This window comes from Lontra canadensis, unplaced genomic scaffold (genome assembly GCF_010015895.1).
Source record: "Lontra canadensis isolate GAN:19392208 unplaced genomic scaffold, GSC_riverotter_1.0 scaffold16, whole genome shotgun sequence".
In the NCBI taxonomy this organism is placed as follows: Eukaryota; Metazoa; Chordata; class Mammalia; order Carnivora; family Mustelidae; genus Lontra; species Lontra canadensis.
In genome coordinates, this window is record NW_022631010.1 from 8,927,367 (window position 1) to 8,942,360 (window position 14,994).

A 14,994-nucleotide genomic window follows, 5' to 3' on the forward strand; every position below is an offset into this window, starting at 1 on the left:
AAAATCCAGAAGTAATGACACACATTGTAATTTTATAAAAAACGCTTTTTTAACATTGGTATACAAGTGAAAAGGGGTGTTGAAAGGTGTTGCCCACACTCATACAAATCATGAAGGCACTGTTTGATGCAATGGAGAGCAAATGCTTTGGCTTCTAGCTAGAGCCTTGACGTTCTTTTTTGTTCATCTCTTAAAAGACCAAATCCCGGAAGTGATCCTATCCGTCTTTCTTAAGAAAAGGAGTTCACAGTTTCTTTGACCACTTACACTATGGAGAAGTCCAGTAGACAATGACTTTAAAAAGGACAGCTTGTCCTTGTGTTTCACAGAGGTTCCCAGAAGACTGCAGTTTTAACTACAAAGCTAAAAGCACATTTTTTTTGCCAAGAGACGCAGTAAACCCCAGGCAGCCTCAGGAAACATAACCAGTAGTTCTCCCTTACCCCAGTTCTCAGATTAAGAATCCACAGGAGTTGATTCCTTGAATACCACCTGCTTTAGCCAGAAGCTTGACCTGAGGGAACGTCCCTGAAAGGACTTGAGGATGTCACTTCCCGAATGGCAAGAGACCGAATTGTGTGAACTCTTTTATCTCTTTTTTATCTCTTCCTACTTACACACCCAATCTATTCGACGGGACACCGAGGGGCACGGGCTGCTGGAAAACACAACACACAAGGCTGCGCCGTGGCAACGGGAGCGGTCTGGTGTGAACTGTAACGTTTCCGGGCACAGAGAAGGCGGCAGGGAAAGCAGTGGTTCCCCGGACAGAGAAACCGCATGGCAAGTTCCCTTTGTGCCGCAAGAGTGCTGGCTTCACAGAGATTCACAGAGGCATTCTGAGCTGACAGGGTCCTCTTTGACCCTCTGTCTCTTCTTTTCTAAACACGGGCGGCTAGTTCTTAAGCTCCGGTGGAGGAGGGGGTGCAGAGCTAATTGAGTGTCTGGAGCTTCAGCGGGTAGTCGAAGGCTGGGTTTTTGTAGGCCACCAGGTGCGTGTCGTAGCGCTGCGGGCGTGCCGTTCTGCTGCGGTGGCACAGACATGCGGCCAGCAGCAGGGTGGTGACGAGCAGGAGGCCGCAGGCGGCGCACAGCCCCGCGAAGACCAGCACAAAGCTGGGCTTGGTGGTGAAGGCGGCGCACGCCCGCGTCCAGCCCGAGGCCTGGACAGGCTGGCTCAGGCCCGCGCGGTTGGCGGCCAGGACGCACACGCGGTACATGGTGCCCGGTGAGAGCCCATACAGGGGGTGCTGCCGGGCGGTGGCATAGATGTCCGCCACCACTGTCACGGATTGGTTTTCCGCCCAGCCCTCAGGAGAGTAGTGGATCTGGTAGCCGTGCACCACCGAGTTGGGGGCGCACCAGCGCACGAGGGCCGACGTGTCGGTGGTCTCGGTCACTGCCTGCAGCCTGGGGGGGTCCGGGAGGGTGTCCTCCCCGCTGAGCCCGGGGCATCGACACCGCGAGCGCCTTTGCAGCTCTGCGCATGGGGTCTGCAGGTGCTTGCAGGGGTGGTAATCACAGGGGACATCCTGGGGAGGCGCTCCCACCTCCTCCTTCTGCCCCTCTTCCTCCTCCTCACTGGAGTCGTCCAACAGCAAGACTGGAATCGCACCCTCAGAAGGACTCGGGTGAGGCTCCTGCAGAGTGGCCTGTGCCCTGTAGTCTGGCTGGGGCGTCTGCAACTGGCTCCAGGGGGTAGGGAAGGGCCCAGGGTGTTTGCCAGCCGAGGGGGTGGAAGCAGCTGACATGTGAGGCACATGGACCAGAATGTCAGCGTGCTCTTGGTGCTCTGCCCCAGCTGTGCTTGCAGCCCTGCGCAGAGCACTGGAGGTGCTAGAATCTGCTGTAGGGATGGCCATGGAGCGAGCAGTCCCCACCTTGATGCCACTGTGGGACCATGCGGTTTGTGTGGCGGAATCTGCGGGGAAGGAGGGGGGCTTGGTGACACTCTGTCCAGCTTCCACAGATCTAGTGGAGGGGGCTGTGCTCCATGGGGTGGTGAGACCCTGCGTAGATGGTTGGTGGGTGAAGGGAACAGCCTGGGGCGAGCTGGAATTGAGGGTGGTGCTTTGGTCTAGATGGCACACAGTGGGCAGCTGGGACAGCGAAAGAGGGGCTGAGAAGGTGTCTCGGGATCCTGAAGCCGGTACACACACAGTGTCTTCTGCCCTAGAGGGGAGACCAACCAGTTAGAAGGTGTTTGAGTCCTCAGTGCAGACAATCCCTCTCATCAAACCCAAACATGTCTGCTAGGTCCCACCGGCCACACACTCTCCATCCTTCACTTCCCTGACCCCTAGGGCAACCAGTGGAGTAGGCTTCCCTCATCATTTCCATTGGGCAGAGAAAGAAACAGAAGCTCAGCAAAAGCAACTAACTGGGATGCCTGGGTGGCTCAGTGGGTTAAGCCTCTGCCTTTGGCTCAGGTCATGATCTCAGGGTCATGGGATCAAGCCCCATGTTGGGCTCTTTGCTCAGCGGGGAGCCTGCTCCCCCCAACCCCCTGCCTGCCTCTCTGCCTATTTGTGATCTCTGTCTGTCAAATAAATAAATAAAATCTTAAAAAAAAAAAAAAGGAACTAATTGCCCAAGATAGCAAATGGCAGAACCTAAACCCAGGGCAGGTTTGTGAATGGTAGTTCTAATTCTCCAAGTGTAGTCTGCCATTTTGTTGTCACCTATCTACTTCCGGGCTGAGTACTAGTAATAATACTCATACCAGCTAACATTTTCTGAGTTCTTGCCATATGCCAGTAACTACTGTTAGCATTTTACTGTATCAACTAATTGAATCTTTATAGCCTTATGAGGTAGCCACTATTCTCCCGATTTTACGATGCGGAACAGAAGCACAGAGAGGTTCAGTAATGCAGCCAAAATCAACAGTAGTAAGTGGTGTGCAGAGGCTACATTCTCAGTCTCTTCATTAATACTGTAATGAGACCCTTCCCTGCAAAGGGCCTGGGTCCTTATCTTTGGAGATAACATGAGGGGGTGGGGGGGTTGACTGATCCCCACTTCACAGCTGGGTTTGGGTGGGACATAAAAAAAAAAAAAAGCACAGGATGGAGGGAGGTGTCTCCTCTAAAGTGTGCTAGAGGGGCTGGTGGAGCTGGTTTGAGTGTTTTCTGGTAGCCAGCCTGAGCATGGCTCCCCATGGCAAAAACAGCTCTTCTAGCCAACAGTCAATGGGAAGTCCTTGAAGGACTTCTTTTTCCCTGTCCCACAAGAGCTCTGTTAAGCCCATTGGCCTTGGGCTGAATGATTCAGGGGACCAGGCTGCATCTTGGGGACTCACTAGTGGGGCCCAGTAGTTAAGAGCACCATTTTGGAGGCAGATAGATCCTGCCTCCTCCACCCAACAGCTGCATGAACCCAAGCAAGCACTTCATCTCTTTGGGCGCCAACCCACCCATCAGTAAAATGGAACACAGATAAGCCTGTTTCAGCAGAGACAATCTAGCTGTTGACTTAGCCCATTTTCCCCCGCTACTGGGCACAAACCTAGACTACATTACCCAGCCTCCCCTGTAGTAGGTGTGGCCTGTGACCGACATCTGGCCAATGAGATGCGAGTGGAGATGAGAGGCCCCACCTCCTGTCTTGATCCATTAAAACCATCCTGTCTGTCCCTCCATGTTCTCCCTGCCACTCTGCCAACCTGCTCAAGAAGGGCAAGCCATAAGCTGTGAGAATTTCGGCTCACCTCTTAGTCATCTGCTTTGGAAATGTGTTACCTGCTTAGGACAGTCCTCTTTGCATCCCTGAGGAGCCAGGACAATTCACAGCTGCAAATGAGGGGGTTGCCAAAGAGGCTGATGGACAGGACTTGGGAGGAACGAAGGCTCCACGGAGGGAAAGAACTCAAGTTGCAGCTGAAACATAACAAAATCAAGTCAGGCTTTAAAAACCTAGTCAAAACTATTGCCAGAGAGCCATGGTGGTGTCACTGCAAAACCATTCTGTTAGGGCTTAGAGGATACTACTTTGGACCAAACTCTTAAATGACCTTGGACTACTTTTTTTTTTTTTTTTTTTTGTCATCTGTAAAGCGGAGATACCAACCAACTCAGTCACGCTCACCCCTCCTATCAAATGGAGACAGTATTCCCCTGCCCATGTGTTATATCGCCAAGAGTCTATGACAATGAAACCGTTTATAAGTGTACATCTCTACCCGAAAGTAAGATATTGTTATTATAGACCAGTCACAAGAAATGGCAGAAACTCTTAATGAGAACACTCTGGAATATGGGCTATTGCAGTTAAGCTATTGCTGATGGTACTCAACACTAGTCCTTTGAAAGATGCCTTGCTGGAGTGTATCAAGCTCTTGCTGAGAAGAAATTTCCCCAAAACTTAGTAGCTTAAAACAACAATTATCTGTTCTTTCTCCTGGTTCTGTGGTTCTTGTGGTCCAAGCCAGCTCAGCTGGGGCTGGAAGATCTAGGATAGCCTCACATATATGGAGCCTCAACTAGGTTTGCTGGGGTCTCCCTCCATATACTCATCATTTAGGAGGCTAGCCCAGCCTAGTGCACAGGGTGGTAGAGGGGGGTGAGGGAGGAGGGCTTCCAGGTGGGCTTCCCAGGAAGGGAAAAGCTCCAATCCTCAACTGCTTTCAAGCATCTGCTCGGGTCACTTTTGCTAATGTCCCACTCGCCTAAGCAAGTCACATGGCCAAGTGCAGCTTCAAGAGGTGGAGGATAGACTCCAGTTCTTGATGGGAGGAGCTGCCAAGTCACATTGCAAGGGGTATGTCCACATGGAAACGTAAAGCACATATATGAATATATACATATATGCATGCTTGCTTTCAGCCAATTTCACAGAGCCAGAGTGGAAATCTTAGAATCAGAGATCACTTAGCACTTCAGCATCCCAAGGAAATATTTTTCATTTTGCCTGAAGGGGGAGAGGGGAAAAGGATTGTCATCTTTTTGAGCAGGTAAGGTTCCCCAGGGCTTTACAGTCATTATCTCAGTGACATCATTATGACAAATCAGTGAGAGAATGATATTCTGTTCATTCTACAGATAAGGAAAATGAATCCTTTCCTTATCCGGCAGCCCTTTCTGCCACCAGGGCAGCTTGCATGCGATGAAATCAATTTGAATCACCACCTACATGGAGGGACGGGAGGGCCTGGCTCACATCCTGCTGTGGGTCGCATTGTAACTTACAGAGCCCTAGTGTGAACGAAGGTTCATTTGCTCTCCTAAATAACCTATTTTTGATTTTTTTTTTAAGATTTTATTTATTTATTTATTTGACAGAGATCACAAGTAGGCAGAGGCAGGCAGGGCGGGGTGGGGGGGCGGGAAGCAGGCTCCCTGCTGAGCAGAGAGCCCGACGTGGGACTCGATCCTAGGATCCTGGAATCATGACCTAAGCAGAAGGCAGAGGCTTTAACCCACTGAGCCACCCAGGTGCCCACCCTTTTAAGATTTTATTTATTTGGCACAGAGAGAGAGAACAATTAGGAGGAGCAGCAGGGAGTGGGAGAAGCAGACTCCCCGCTGAGCAGAGAGCCCAACATGGGGCTCAATCCCAGGATGCTGGGATCATGATCTGAGTTGAAGGCATCTGATGCTTAACCAGCTGAGCCACTCAGGTGCCCCCTCTTTTCACTTCTTTGCTGAACTATTGCCCCTCCCTCCTGCATGTCAGAGGGGACTGTGGAAGGCTCTGGGCACACTGGGTGGGCAGAACAGCCAGGAAGGTGGCCATCCCCTCACTGGTGGGCGGTGGCCATGCCAGGGCACCCAATATGACTATTTAACACAGGCCCCCCAGGGAAGGCTGTGGGTGAGCTAAGGAGAGCAGAGAGTAGGCCAGGCTAAAAGTGGGGAGAGGGTCCAGCAGGGCAGATGGAGACACTTGAGAGCACCAAGAAAGCAAGTGGCTGGCTCCTTCCCCACCCCCTGGCTGGAACACAAGTGTTACAGTGGGGGTGAGGGAGCCTAAGATGAGCCAGAGGGATTAAACCTTCTCCTTCGGCCACAGAAGGCACTGCAAGGTTTTCATTTGGCAGGAGACTCAATCAGATTATGATTTAGACAGACCTCTTGGCTGAATGTGGTGACTGGATGGTAAGTGTTCTTACCCTGGGGTCCGTGGAGGCGGGGTGTGTGACCAGGGATGGGGTCAGGATTTGAGCCGGGGCAGCGTGGTTCCACATCTGATACCTTCCATATGAGTCTGAGGCTCAGAAGAGGAGTCGGAGCCCGAGAGGCTAATAACCCTCTCACCAACAGCACTACCACCACCATCATCATCACGATTACCCTCACTGTCCTCAATTCACCATCATTACCAACAACATCACCGTCACCACCATCACTGTCATGGCCATCATCCCCATCACCTTCTTTACCAGCACCGTATCATCTTCACGAATGGTACAGCAAGTACCGTAATATGTCAGGCACTGAGCTAAGTGCTCTGCGTGTTCTGTTTCCTTTGTTCCCACGCCAAACCCCAAAGTGAATACTCGGGTTATGGCTGGTGCTAGCAGAGAAAAGAGAAAATTGGCTACTTTGAAAGTGATGAGGGGCAAAGTTGCTTCAGGGGTCCAGATGTGGGCCCCCAGGAAAGGAGGTGGTCTGGGCTCACCTTCTTTTTTTTTTTTTAAGATTTTATTTATTTATTTGACAGACAGAGATCACAAGTAGGCAGAGAGGCAGGCAGAGAGAGAGGAAGGGAAGCAGGCTCCCTGCTGAGCAGACAGCCCTACTCGGGGCTCGATCCCAGGACCCTGGGATCATGACCTGAGCCGAGGCAGAGGCTCTAACCCACTGAGCCACCCAGGCGCCCCTGGGCTCACCTTTAAAGGTATGCTGCCCTTCCTGCAGAAGTCAGGTCAGGAGGGTGAGTGCAGTGACACTTTGGACAGCCAGGCCTGAAGGGACAGACCCTGGGTCCCAACTGCAAGTAGGACCATTCTGTCCTCTCACATTTCCTCCCTAGACCCATTCAAACCTCGGAAGGGCTGAACTGCATAAACCCCTGCAGGTGGGTGGGGGGAAGCAGGTGGATCCAGTAACAGAAGACCCTGATGCCTCCTGCCCTCCTCCCACAGCAATTTCTCAGCTTGGGCTTAAAGGAGACTCGACACGCATGAGAGTTTGGAGTTTTACTCTTACTCTGGACAAGACTGAGTTGCATGTTTATTAGGCCAATGGACTATCTGGTACCCGATCAAGACATCACCCAAAGGAGGAAGAAGAAGAGAAATCCAGGGAGGATGCAAAGGAGAAGAGGGAGAGAAATGAAGTTCTGGTTAGCGCTATAAATGGTTACATGTGTTCAATTTAGTGTAATGGGCAGAAATCAGTTACGGGATCCACATGTGTCTTAGAAAACACTTCTGGGGAGGCGCCTGGGTGGCTCAGTGGGGTAAGCCTCTGCTTTTGGACCAAGTCGTGATATCAGGGTCCTGGGATCAAGCCCTGCATGGGGCTCTCTGCTCAGCAGGGAGCCTGCTTCCTCCTCTCTCTCTGCCTGCCTCTCTGCCTACTTGTGACCTCCGTCTGTCAAATAAATAAATAAAATATTTAAAAAAAAGAAGAAGAAGAAAGAAAACACTTACTTCTGGAATAGAAGGACCTGTAGGCGAGGAGTGTCTTGGAAGAGCTGTGTGTGGACAGAAGTCAGGGCAGACGAGTCTTGACAATCCAGCTGCTGCAGGTTGGGAGTCATCTTGAAAACAGCCGCCTCCAGGATCCGCAGCCTGGGCATCTTCCTCAAGTAGAGAGATGTGAGCTTCGGCAGGTCGCTGATCCACCCTGACCGAACTGAAATACAGAGGGGTAAACTGCCCACTACCCAGGAAGGCACAAACCCGTGAGGCCAGCACAGCATTAAGGAAAGAAGGAGACGGAGGAGGAGAGTCATAAAGGTCATTAATGAGCATGGACAATTAACAGCTTTGGGAATCTCAGAAGCATAGACCATTTCAGTTGGAAGAGCCCTCAGAGACTCACTAGGCTGCCTGCCTGCCTGCCTGCCTTCCAGCCCTGGGGTAGCTAAAGTCAGAGAGGAGGAGGACAGGCCCAGGGCCACACAGCTGGGGAGAGATGGCGTGAGGACTTGAACCCAGGAAACTGTCTCCAAGGCCGCTGTTGCCCATCCTCTTGTTAAACTTCACAGGGAAATACCCCAGATTTCACTCTGATGGCTACCAGAAGTGGGGATGATTTTGAGAGGGGTAAGGGAGGGGGAGAGGAGATCAAGGCCGAAACCTAATTTTGTGGCTCCCCTAACAAATGGAGAATGTGCTACTTTCCCTGTTTTCCGTTCTCGCTCTTTTTTTCTGTCCACGGTAGAATAGGCATATATAGTGTTGTTGCTGTTGTTGTTTTTAAATAAAACCACCCTAGTGAATCAGTCGAAACATGCCAAGTGCATGTGTCTTGTTTGAAGATTCAACGTTCACAGAAACCACTTGAGCCAAACCAAGTAGAAAGATCAACGAATTCATGCTCAGGTTAACTGCGTGTTTGGTGCTACCTTCATTCATTACTCAGCCTCGAAGCGATCCCACTTCCCCATTCTACAAGCGTTTGTCAGCTCCGCTAGGTAGCAGTAAACAGAGTGGCTAAGGCTGGGCTCTGGGCCCGAATGCCCGCCCGGGCTCAGATTGGAGTCACCACTTAAACCGCGGGCCGCTCTCATTCCCCTGTCCGCGCCTTGGTTCCCTCCTAAGGAAAGCGGAGATCCCTACTAACAGTCCCCACCTCTCGGGCCTCCAGAAGTTAACCACCCTGTGCCCTTCGAACCGGGCTGTTGGGCTCTGCAAACCGAGGTGGGGCCCTTTCTGAGCCACACGGGGAGCTCGGTGCCCTGGTCGCCGCCCCAGCCCCCACCCCGGAGGAAGCTCATGGCCCAGCACTGGGAGCGCCCGCCCAGCCCGGTTCCGAACTCCCGGCGCCGCCCGGACTCACCGCGCTCCAGGAACGTGCCGCTGAGGTCCAGGACCTCGAGCGCGCCGCCCGCTCCCGCGAAGGCCCCGTCGGCGATGCCCGCCCCCGGGTCGCGGTCCAGCGCGGTGCCGGAGAGGTTGAGGAGGCGCAGCGCCGGGAGGCAGGCGAAGGCCCCGGGCTGCAGCGCCTGCAGCGGGTTCCCGGTGAGCGCCAGCGAGCGGAGGCCGGGCAGCGCGGGCTCCGCGCACGGCGGCAGCGTGGCCAGCCGGTTGTAGCTGAGGTCCAGCGTGTGCAGCGCCGCCGGCCCGCCGGGGCCCCAGCGCAGCGCGGCGATGCGGTTGTGGCGCAGCGTCAGAGCCTGCAGCCGCGGCAGGGCGCCGAGCTCTGCCGCGCTCAGGGCGCGCAGCAGGTTGTGGCTGGCGTCTAGGCTGCGCAGCGCGGGCTGCAGGCAGTTGGGCAGGCGCTCCAGGCTGCGGTTCGCCAGGGTCAAGGTCGACGCTCCCGCGGCGGGCAGCCCCTCGCAGGGCGAGACCGTGGCGTTGGCGGTCCCGCTTTCCCGGGAGTCCTGCCGAGTCAGCCGGAAAAGAGGGCCCCTCTCCTGGGGAGGCCCTGCCCAGCAGAGGTGCAGCGCCGTGGGCAGCAGCAGCGGCAGGGGCAGCAGGACCCACCACATGGTGCGTGGCTGCGGAGAGAACAGCGGGACAGTCCCTTCAATGCGCAGAAACCCGGAACGAAGGGGCAGACGTGGCGCTCTACCCTCCCGCTCTGCGGCGAAGCACAAGGGCTGGCTGTTCCTTGAAGGACGGGACAGGGATGAGGGGGTGTACCTGTGGCACCTCGTGCCCTTCCCGCTCCCAGATGCCTTTCCCTCTCCCAGATGTCTTTCCCTCTAATTCACTTGTGGGTTAGCATCCCCGAGTGACTTCTTGCAGAGGCCTCCTACGTCTGTCCCCTCGGGCCCGAACTTCCAAGTAACCTCCTCCCTTGTCCCCATTGCATGAGCTTCTGGAGGGAAGAGACTGTGTTCTTTACTGCCGTAAACTTGCCCCAGGTGCACAGATGCTGCTCCAGAAACGTCTATTAATAATGAGCCGGTGAAAGACCTCAGTCAGGAGAAGCTCTGCCGGAACAGGAACATGGGACTTACGGAAGATTCTGTCAATTCCAACAAAACTGTTGCCTCAGTTTTTCCCCTTAGAACGAACGGGCCAGCCACAGGTGAGTCGGATTTGCGTTTGACCTGGTTTGCAGGTCATGGTTTAAAATGAGTTCTGAGGGCAGAACTTTCTCTTCAGATGGTACTTGAGATGGTACTCCGAGTTCCCTTTTGGGAGGAAAAGAGCCCCCAGAAAGCTGGGAGGCTTGGAAACCTGGACTCAACGGTCATAGCAACAAAAGCCAGAGCCCCTGAGCTCAGCCTTGCCCTGGAGGGGTGGGTGAAGCCTTCTGGGTGTGGAGTTTCTAGAGTCCTCAGAATTTCTTAGGACAGTTGGGAGATCAGGTAGGGGTAGATCAAAAACCCTTTCACATGGCCCCATCTCTGCAGGTGTGTATCCTTTACCACTGTCTCTCCCGACCTCCAGGTTTCTGAGCAGCCACCCAGGGAGGGGCCTCTCTTGCTAGCTGGGGGTCCAGGCAATGAGAAGGATCCTGGAAACTGGGGCCAGGAGTCCATGCGTCTGGCAATATGTCATACTCACCCTAAGCTGTCCTTTTGGAATGTGGCACCCCTTTGCAGTCCTCTATCTTATATATTCCAGAGGTCCGTGACTTAGACAGCAGCTCTGCTCCGAATTCCAGAGGAATTCTGTTTCCCAGGTACCCCTGCTCCAGGCCCCACCCACTGAGAGGGCCTGAGATACTCCAGTCCCTGCAGCTCCTCCTTCCCCACCAAGACTGTGGTTCTTAGCCAACACTTTTCAAGGCCTGTTTCCCTCCTCCCCTGCGCTGGGCCTGGGCCTGCCCCTTTCTAGGCCTGGCACTTCCTTCCTGCCCTCCCCCATCTTTACTGTTCCCTACACTGCCTTTCCAGAGCCTGACAAAGGGAGGGAGGCAGCTCTCCCTGGCCAAGGAGACGGTGCTAAGGGGTGCAGTGAGGGAGAGGAATCTGATCTTCCTGCCCTAACACAGCTGATGAAAACCCCTCAACTTAGAAACCCCAAGGGGAAACTCCACTGGGGCCACCCCTCCCTCTCCGGGAGCTTTGTACTATCGCTGGGTAAGCTTTGCTGCCCACTACACGTCATCTGGTCGACCTCTTCATTCTTCAAAGCAGTGGGACCAAGAACCATGGACTCTAAAGGCAGAGAAATCCCACAACTAAACCAGATCAGGCGTTCCCAGGAATCATTAGATTGGTTTCTCTGGGCCCCAGTTTGGTGACAGCGTGGGTGTGCGTTTCTCTGTTTATCTTGTGAAGAGAAATAAAGATGGCAGAAATGCAGAAAGAAGGTTGCTGCCCTGCGCATGGCTGGGGCAATTGATACTGGCTACCAAGAGGTCTCCCAGGCTACCCAGGTCTACCCAAAGCAGTGCTGATGTTAAATATGCTTTGTTTAGTGCAGACAGAGCCCTCCTCCCCCAGAGATCCAAGACTGGTCATTTTGTCTGAGAGCCTTTGAGCTCCATCCCCCATCTCTTTTTCTGACCTCCCTCCTTGCACCTTCCCCCCCGCCCCAGCCGGTTAATCATCCCCAGCCTTGTGTACACAGACAAGGACCAGAACTTCATGGATCTTTCCTCCTGTCAGTCCTTATCTGAGAAGCCCTGAGGAACTCCAGGACACCTTGGAAACTGGCATGTTGTGTTAATTGGATAATTGCAAGTCCCCTGGGATCTCCTTTGAGGATTTCTCTACTGAAAGCCTCAAAATATCAGCCTAAGTGCCAGCCCGGGTCTTGCTGCTCAGAAGCATTCCTTCATCTGCCCTAGGTGGGGGAGGGGAGAGGCCTGTTCTACACAACCCTGTCTGAGGCAATGCAAGTCCAGGGTCCAGGCCCCAGAGCCCCTCCCTGCCAACCTTCTCTCAGTTAAACCAGCCAGGTCAACCCTCTAGGCCAGGAGGGGTTTGGGGAGCACAGGCAAGGCTCTCAGATCAGAGATGAGAGGGGTCAAACTGAATGAAACAGAGACCCTGAAGAGAAAGGAAGCTGCCCCCCCCCATAAGCCTATAAAAGAGGATCCCAGGGAGCAATGCTGGGTCTTCCTCTGCACACCAGTGGGGCAGGGGGGCTGAGGAACCCCACTAAGGTCATTTCCCTCTACTTGCCCAGAACCCCAGGCCTTCTGAGCCAACATCTTCTCCCTGCGGCTTGCTGGCTAGCTCACCCATGGTGACAAAGGCCCGGCCTGGGCAGGATGACTTGATGTCTGAGCTTGGCCATCTGGTTTGCTCTTGTCATAGCCAACCCAAGCAAACACACCCTTGGTGGGCTGCCCAGTTGGGATTTTGAACCGGGGAGGTTGGTGGCAGGCTCTTCATGGCAGAGTTTGCTTCCTGATCTTGCCCAGGTGGCCAGTTGGCTTTGCCCCAGTGGGTACCACAGCTTGTCACCACAGCCATCTTTTAAAAATCCGGCATCTAAAAAAAAAAAAAAAAAAAATCCGGCATCTACTATAGTGAGAGCCTAGTGCCATATGCATGTACTATTATTCCCATGGTACAGATAAGGAAACTGAGGTTCACAGGTGCTGCCTAGGTTCTGGAGCATGCAACTAGCTAGTCTGTCTGGCTTAACCACTGCTTTATATTGCCTTCCATAGGCCTCAGCATTTGACCATGTAATATGCCCTGTAAGCACAAGAGAACATTTTCCAAATATTTAGATAGCCCCAAATCATGCAAGAAGCCAGGACAGCTGGGAAATTCCTTTTCATAGGTGAGCAGCTCATTTTCAGAAGAAACAGAACCAGCTTCTTGCACCCCCGAGGGCCCAGGACAGAGGCAGACATCTGGCCAGGGCCTCTGGGTACCTCTCAGGATGCCCCGGCCTTCTCCTTCAACCCCTTCTCTTCTAGCACCTCTGGGAGGTTAGGAAAAGATGACTGAAGAGTTCATCACCCCACAGACAAGGATGCTAAGGTCCCACAACAAAGTCCTGGGACCAACAAGTTTGCCATGCCACGCCAAATGCCACGCCATGTCCTGTCCTCCATCACTTTACCCAGGTGGCTCCCTCTGCCGAGATGCTCTCCGCCTTGACCACCTGACTCCCCATTTAAGCTTACCCTTCCATATCTACTGTGGGTTCTCTTGAGAGTTGACCTTGAGGGGCACCTGGGTGGCTCAGTCAGTTGAGTGTTTGCCTTTGGCTCAGGTCATGATCGCAGGGTCCTAGGATTGAGCCCCATGTAGGGGCTCTGTTCCGAGGGCTGTCTGCTTCTCCCTCTCCCTCAGTGATGGCTCCCTCTCTCTTTCTCTCAAATAAATAAATAAAATCTTCCAAAAAGAAAGAGAAATGAGTTGACCTTGAGATAAGGACCTGGGGGCAGGTAGTTTATTTGGGAGGTCACCCGGAGGATCATGGAGGGGAGCAGGAAGTGAGACAGGGAAGGGAAGGCACTGCAGCTGTGTTAATGAGCAGCACAGTCAATCCCACTGGGAAGCCCTGAGAGACGTGAGGGGAAGCACCCCGCAGGAGGAAGTGGTGAGAAATTGGGGCTATTTACTCACTAGCTTCTGCTTCTTGTTGGCTCAAGGGTTCTTCCTGTGGCTTTAAGTCCCTGACACTCCTGGTTTGTCCTGAGCACGAGTTGAACAAATCTGATAGGAGTGGGCATCGACAACATCAGCAATAGCACCCTTCATGATTTTGCCCGGGCAGGCTCTCCCTTGGTGGGCCTCTCCCAGGTGACTCAGGCTAACTGCCATCAGGTGGGTTGGCAAGTCTTCTCCTTAATATAGGCATTAAACTTCCTGAGACTTGAGCCACGTTGTTGTTCTCAGCAGCCCTGGTGCCCAGGACTGAACCTGGCGCTTGTGAGAAACATTGCACAAATGCGTAAGAAGACTACTCAGCGAGTCACAGTGTCCTCCCCAGTCACCAGGAGAGGATGGGACAGGACTCCAAACGGTAAACACTGAATTCCCAGGCCTCCCAGCATCCCAGCATCAAAAGAGCTCAGGTGAGGGTGGACAAGGGGTCTGGTGGGTGGGATGGGGGTGGAGAGAGAGAACGGAGTCATAAAGATTTTTCCAACCCAGATTCCCCACACTCTTACGGATTTGGGGAGGAAAGATCTCATGGAAGTAGATCACAAGGTCAGAGTGTTAGTGAAACCAAAGCCTGCAGGGGGAAAAAAAGAAAAGAGCCCCAATTAATTATACACTTGGCCACACTTGTTTTCTGGACTTAGTTCAAAATCAGACATGTGGATTCTTGGCCTTAAAGTGCCTTTACAACTTGTCTGGTTCCACTCTTCCCTGTCCATTTTAGAGGGAGGAAACTGGGCCCTAGGGAGGACAATTGGCTTGCCTGAGGTCACATAGGTGAATCCCAGTAATCCAGTGAGAAGGAAGGGTGGCCTGATTCTCATTCTAGACTGGGCTCTGGGCTCATTTGCATAGTGGACCGGGTCTCACCAGCCCTGGCATTAGCACTGTGGGTCTTTCCCACCTTTTCAAAGGTATGGCTAAGTGAACACACCTGATGAGTGTCAGGTTGCTAGGCAGAGTTTCTGGACGTTCTGATCCTGCTCTCCCCCTTCCCATCCCCAGAACTCCAGAAATAAAGCCCATAATATACGTTGGCCCTGAGATCCAGAATTGGTGCTTCCCCTGCAGCTTCTTCCAGCTCTGTTCGAAGCTGCAGCAGCCTGGGATGGCCTGAGGGGGGCTGGTCTGGGCAGCAGGTGACTGTTCAGACAGCCACCCTTACCCCGCTTTCCAGATGCCAGACGGCTCTGCTGAGGGCCCTTCCCCTGAGTGCTGGAGCCGGAATGTAAAAGCTTATGAGAGCCGGAGGCTGCATTCTTCTCTGACAACAGAGATAAGCTGGAGGAATGGGAGGGGGCTTGAGGGAGGAGTCGGTACCAGGTTATGGAGTCTCCGGGCAGCCAGCTCTCAGGG

The 14,994-nt window shown here is 53.4% G+C and overlaps 1 protein-coding gene across 1 annotated transcript; it reads right to left on the minus strand.

Annotated features, from left to right (window-relative positions):
- Positions 1–680: 680 nt before the first annotated feature.
- Positions 681–10,749, minus strand: LRRN4 (leucine rich repeat neuronal 4). Its single transcript, XM_032859158.1, has 5 exons — positions 10,628–10,749; positions 8,949–9,609; positions 7,595–7,799; positions 3,741–3,878; positions 681–2,172 (listed from the first exon to the last, which is right to left on the minus strand). The coding sequence occupies exons 2-5, from the start codon at positions 9,598–9,600 to the stop codon at positions 933–935; spliced, it is 2,235 nt and encodes a 744-aa protein (XP_032715049.1). The 5' UTR covers positions 9,601–9,609; positions 10,628–10,749; the 3' UTR covers positions 681–932.
- Positions 10,750–14,994: the final 4,245 nt, after the last annotated feature.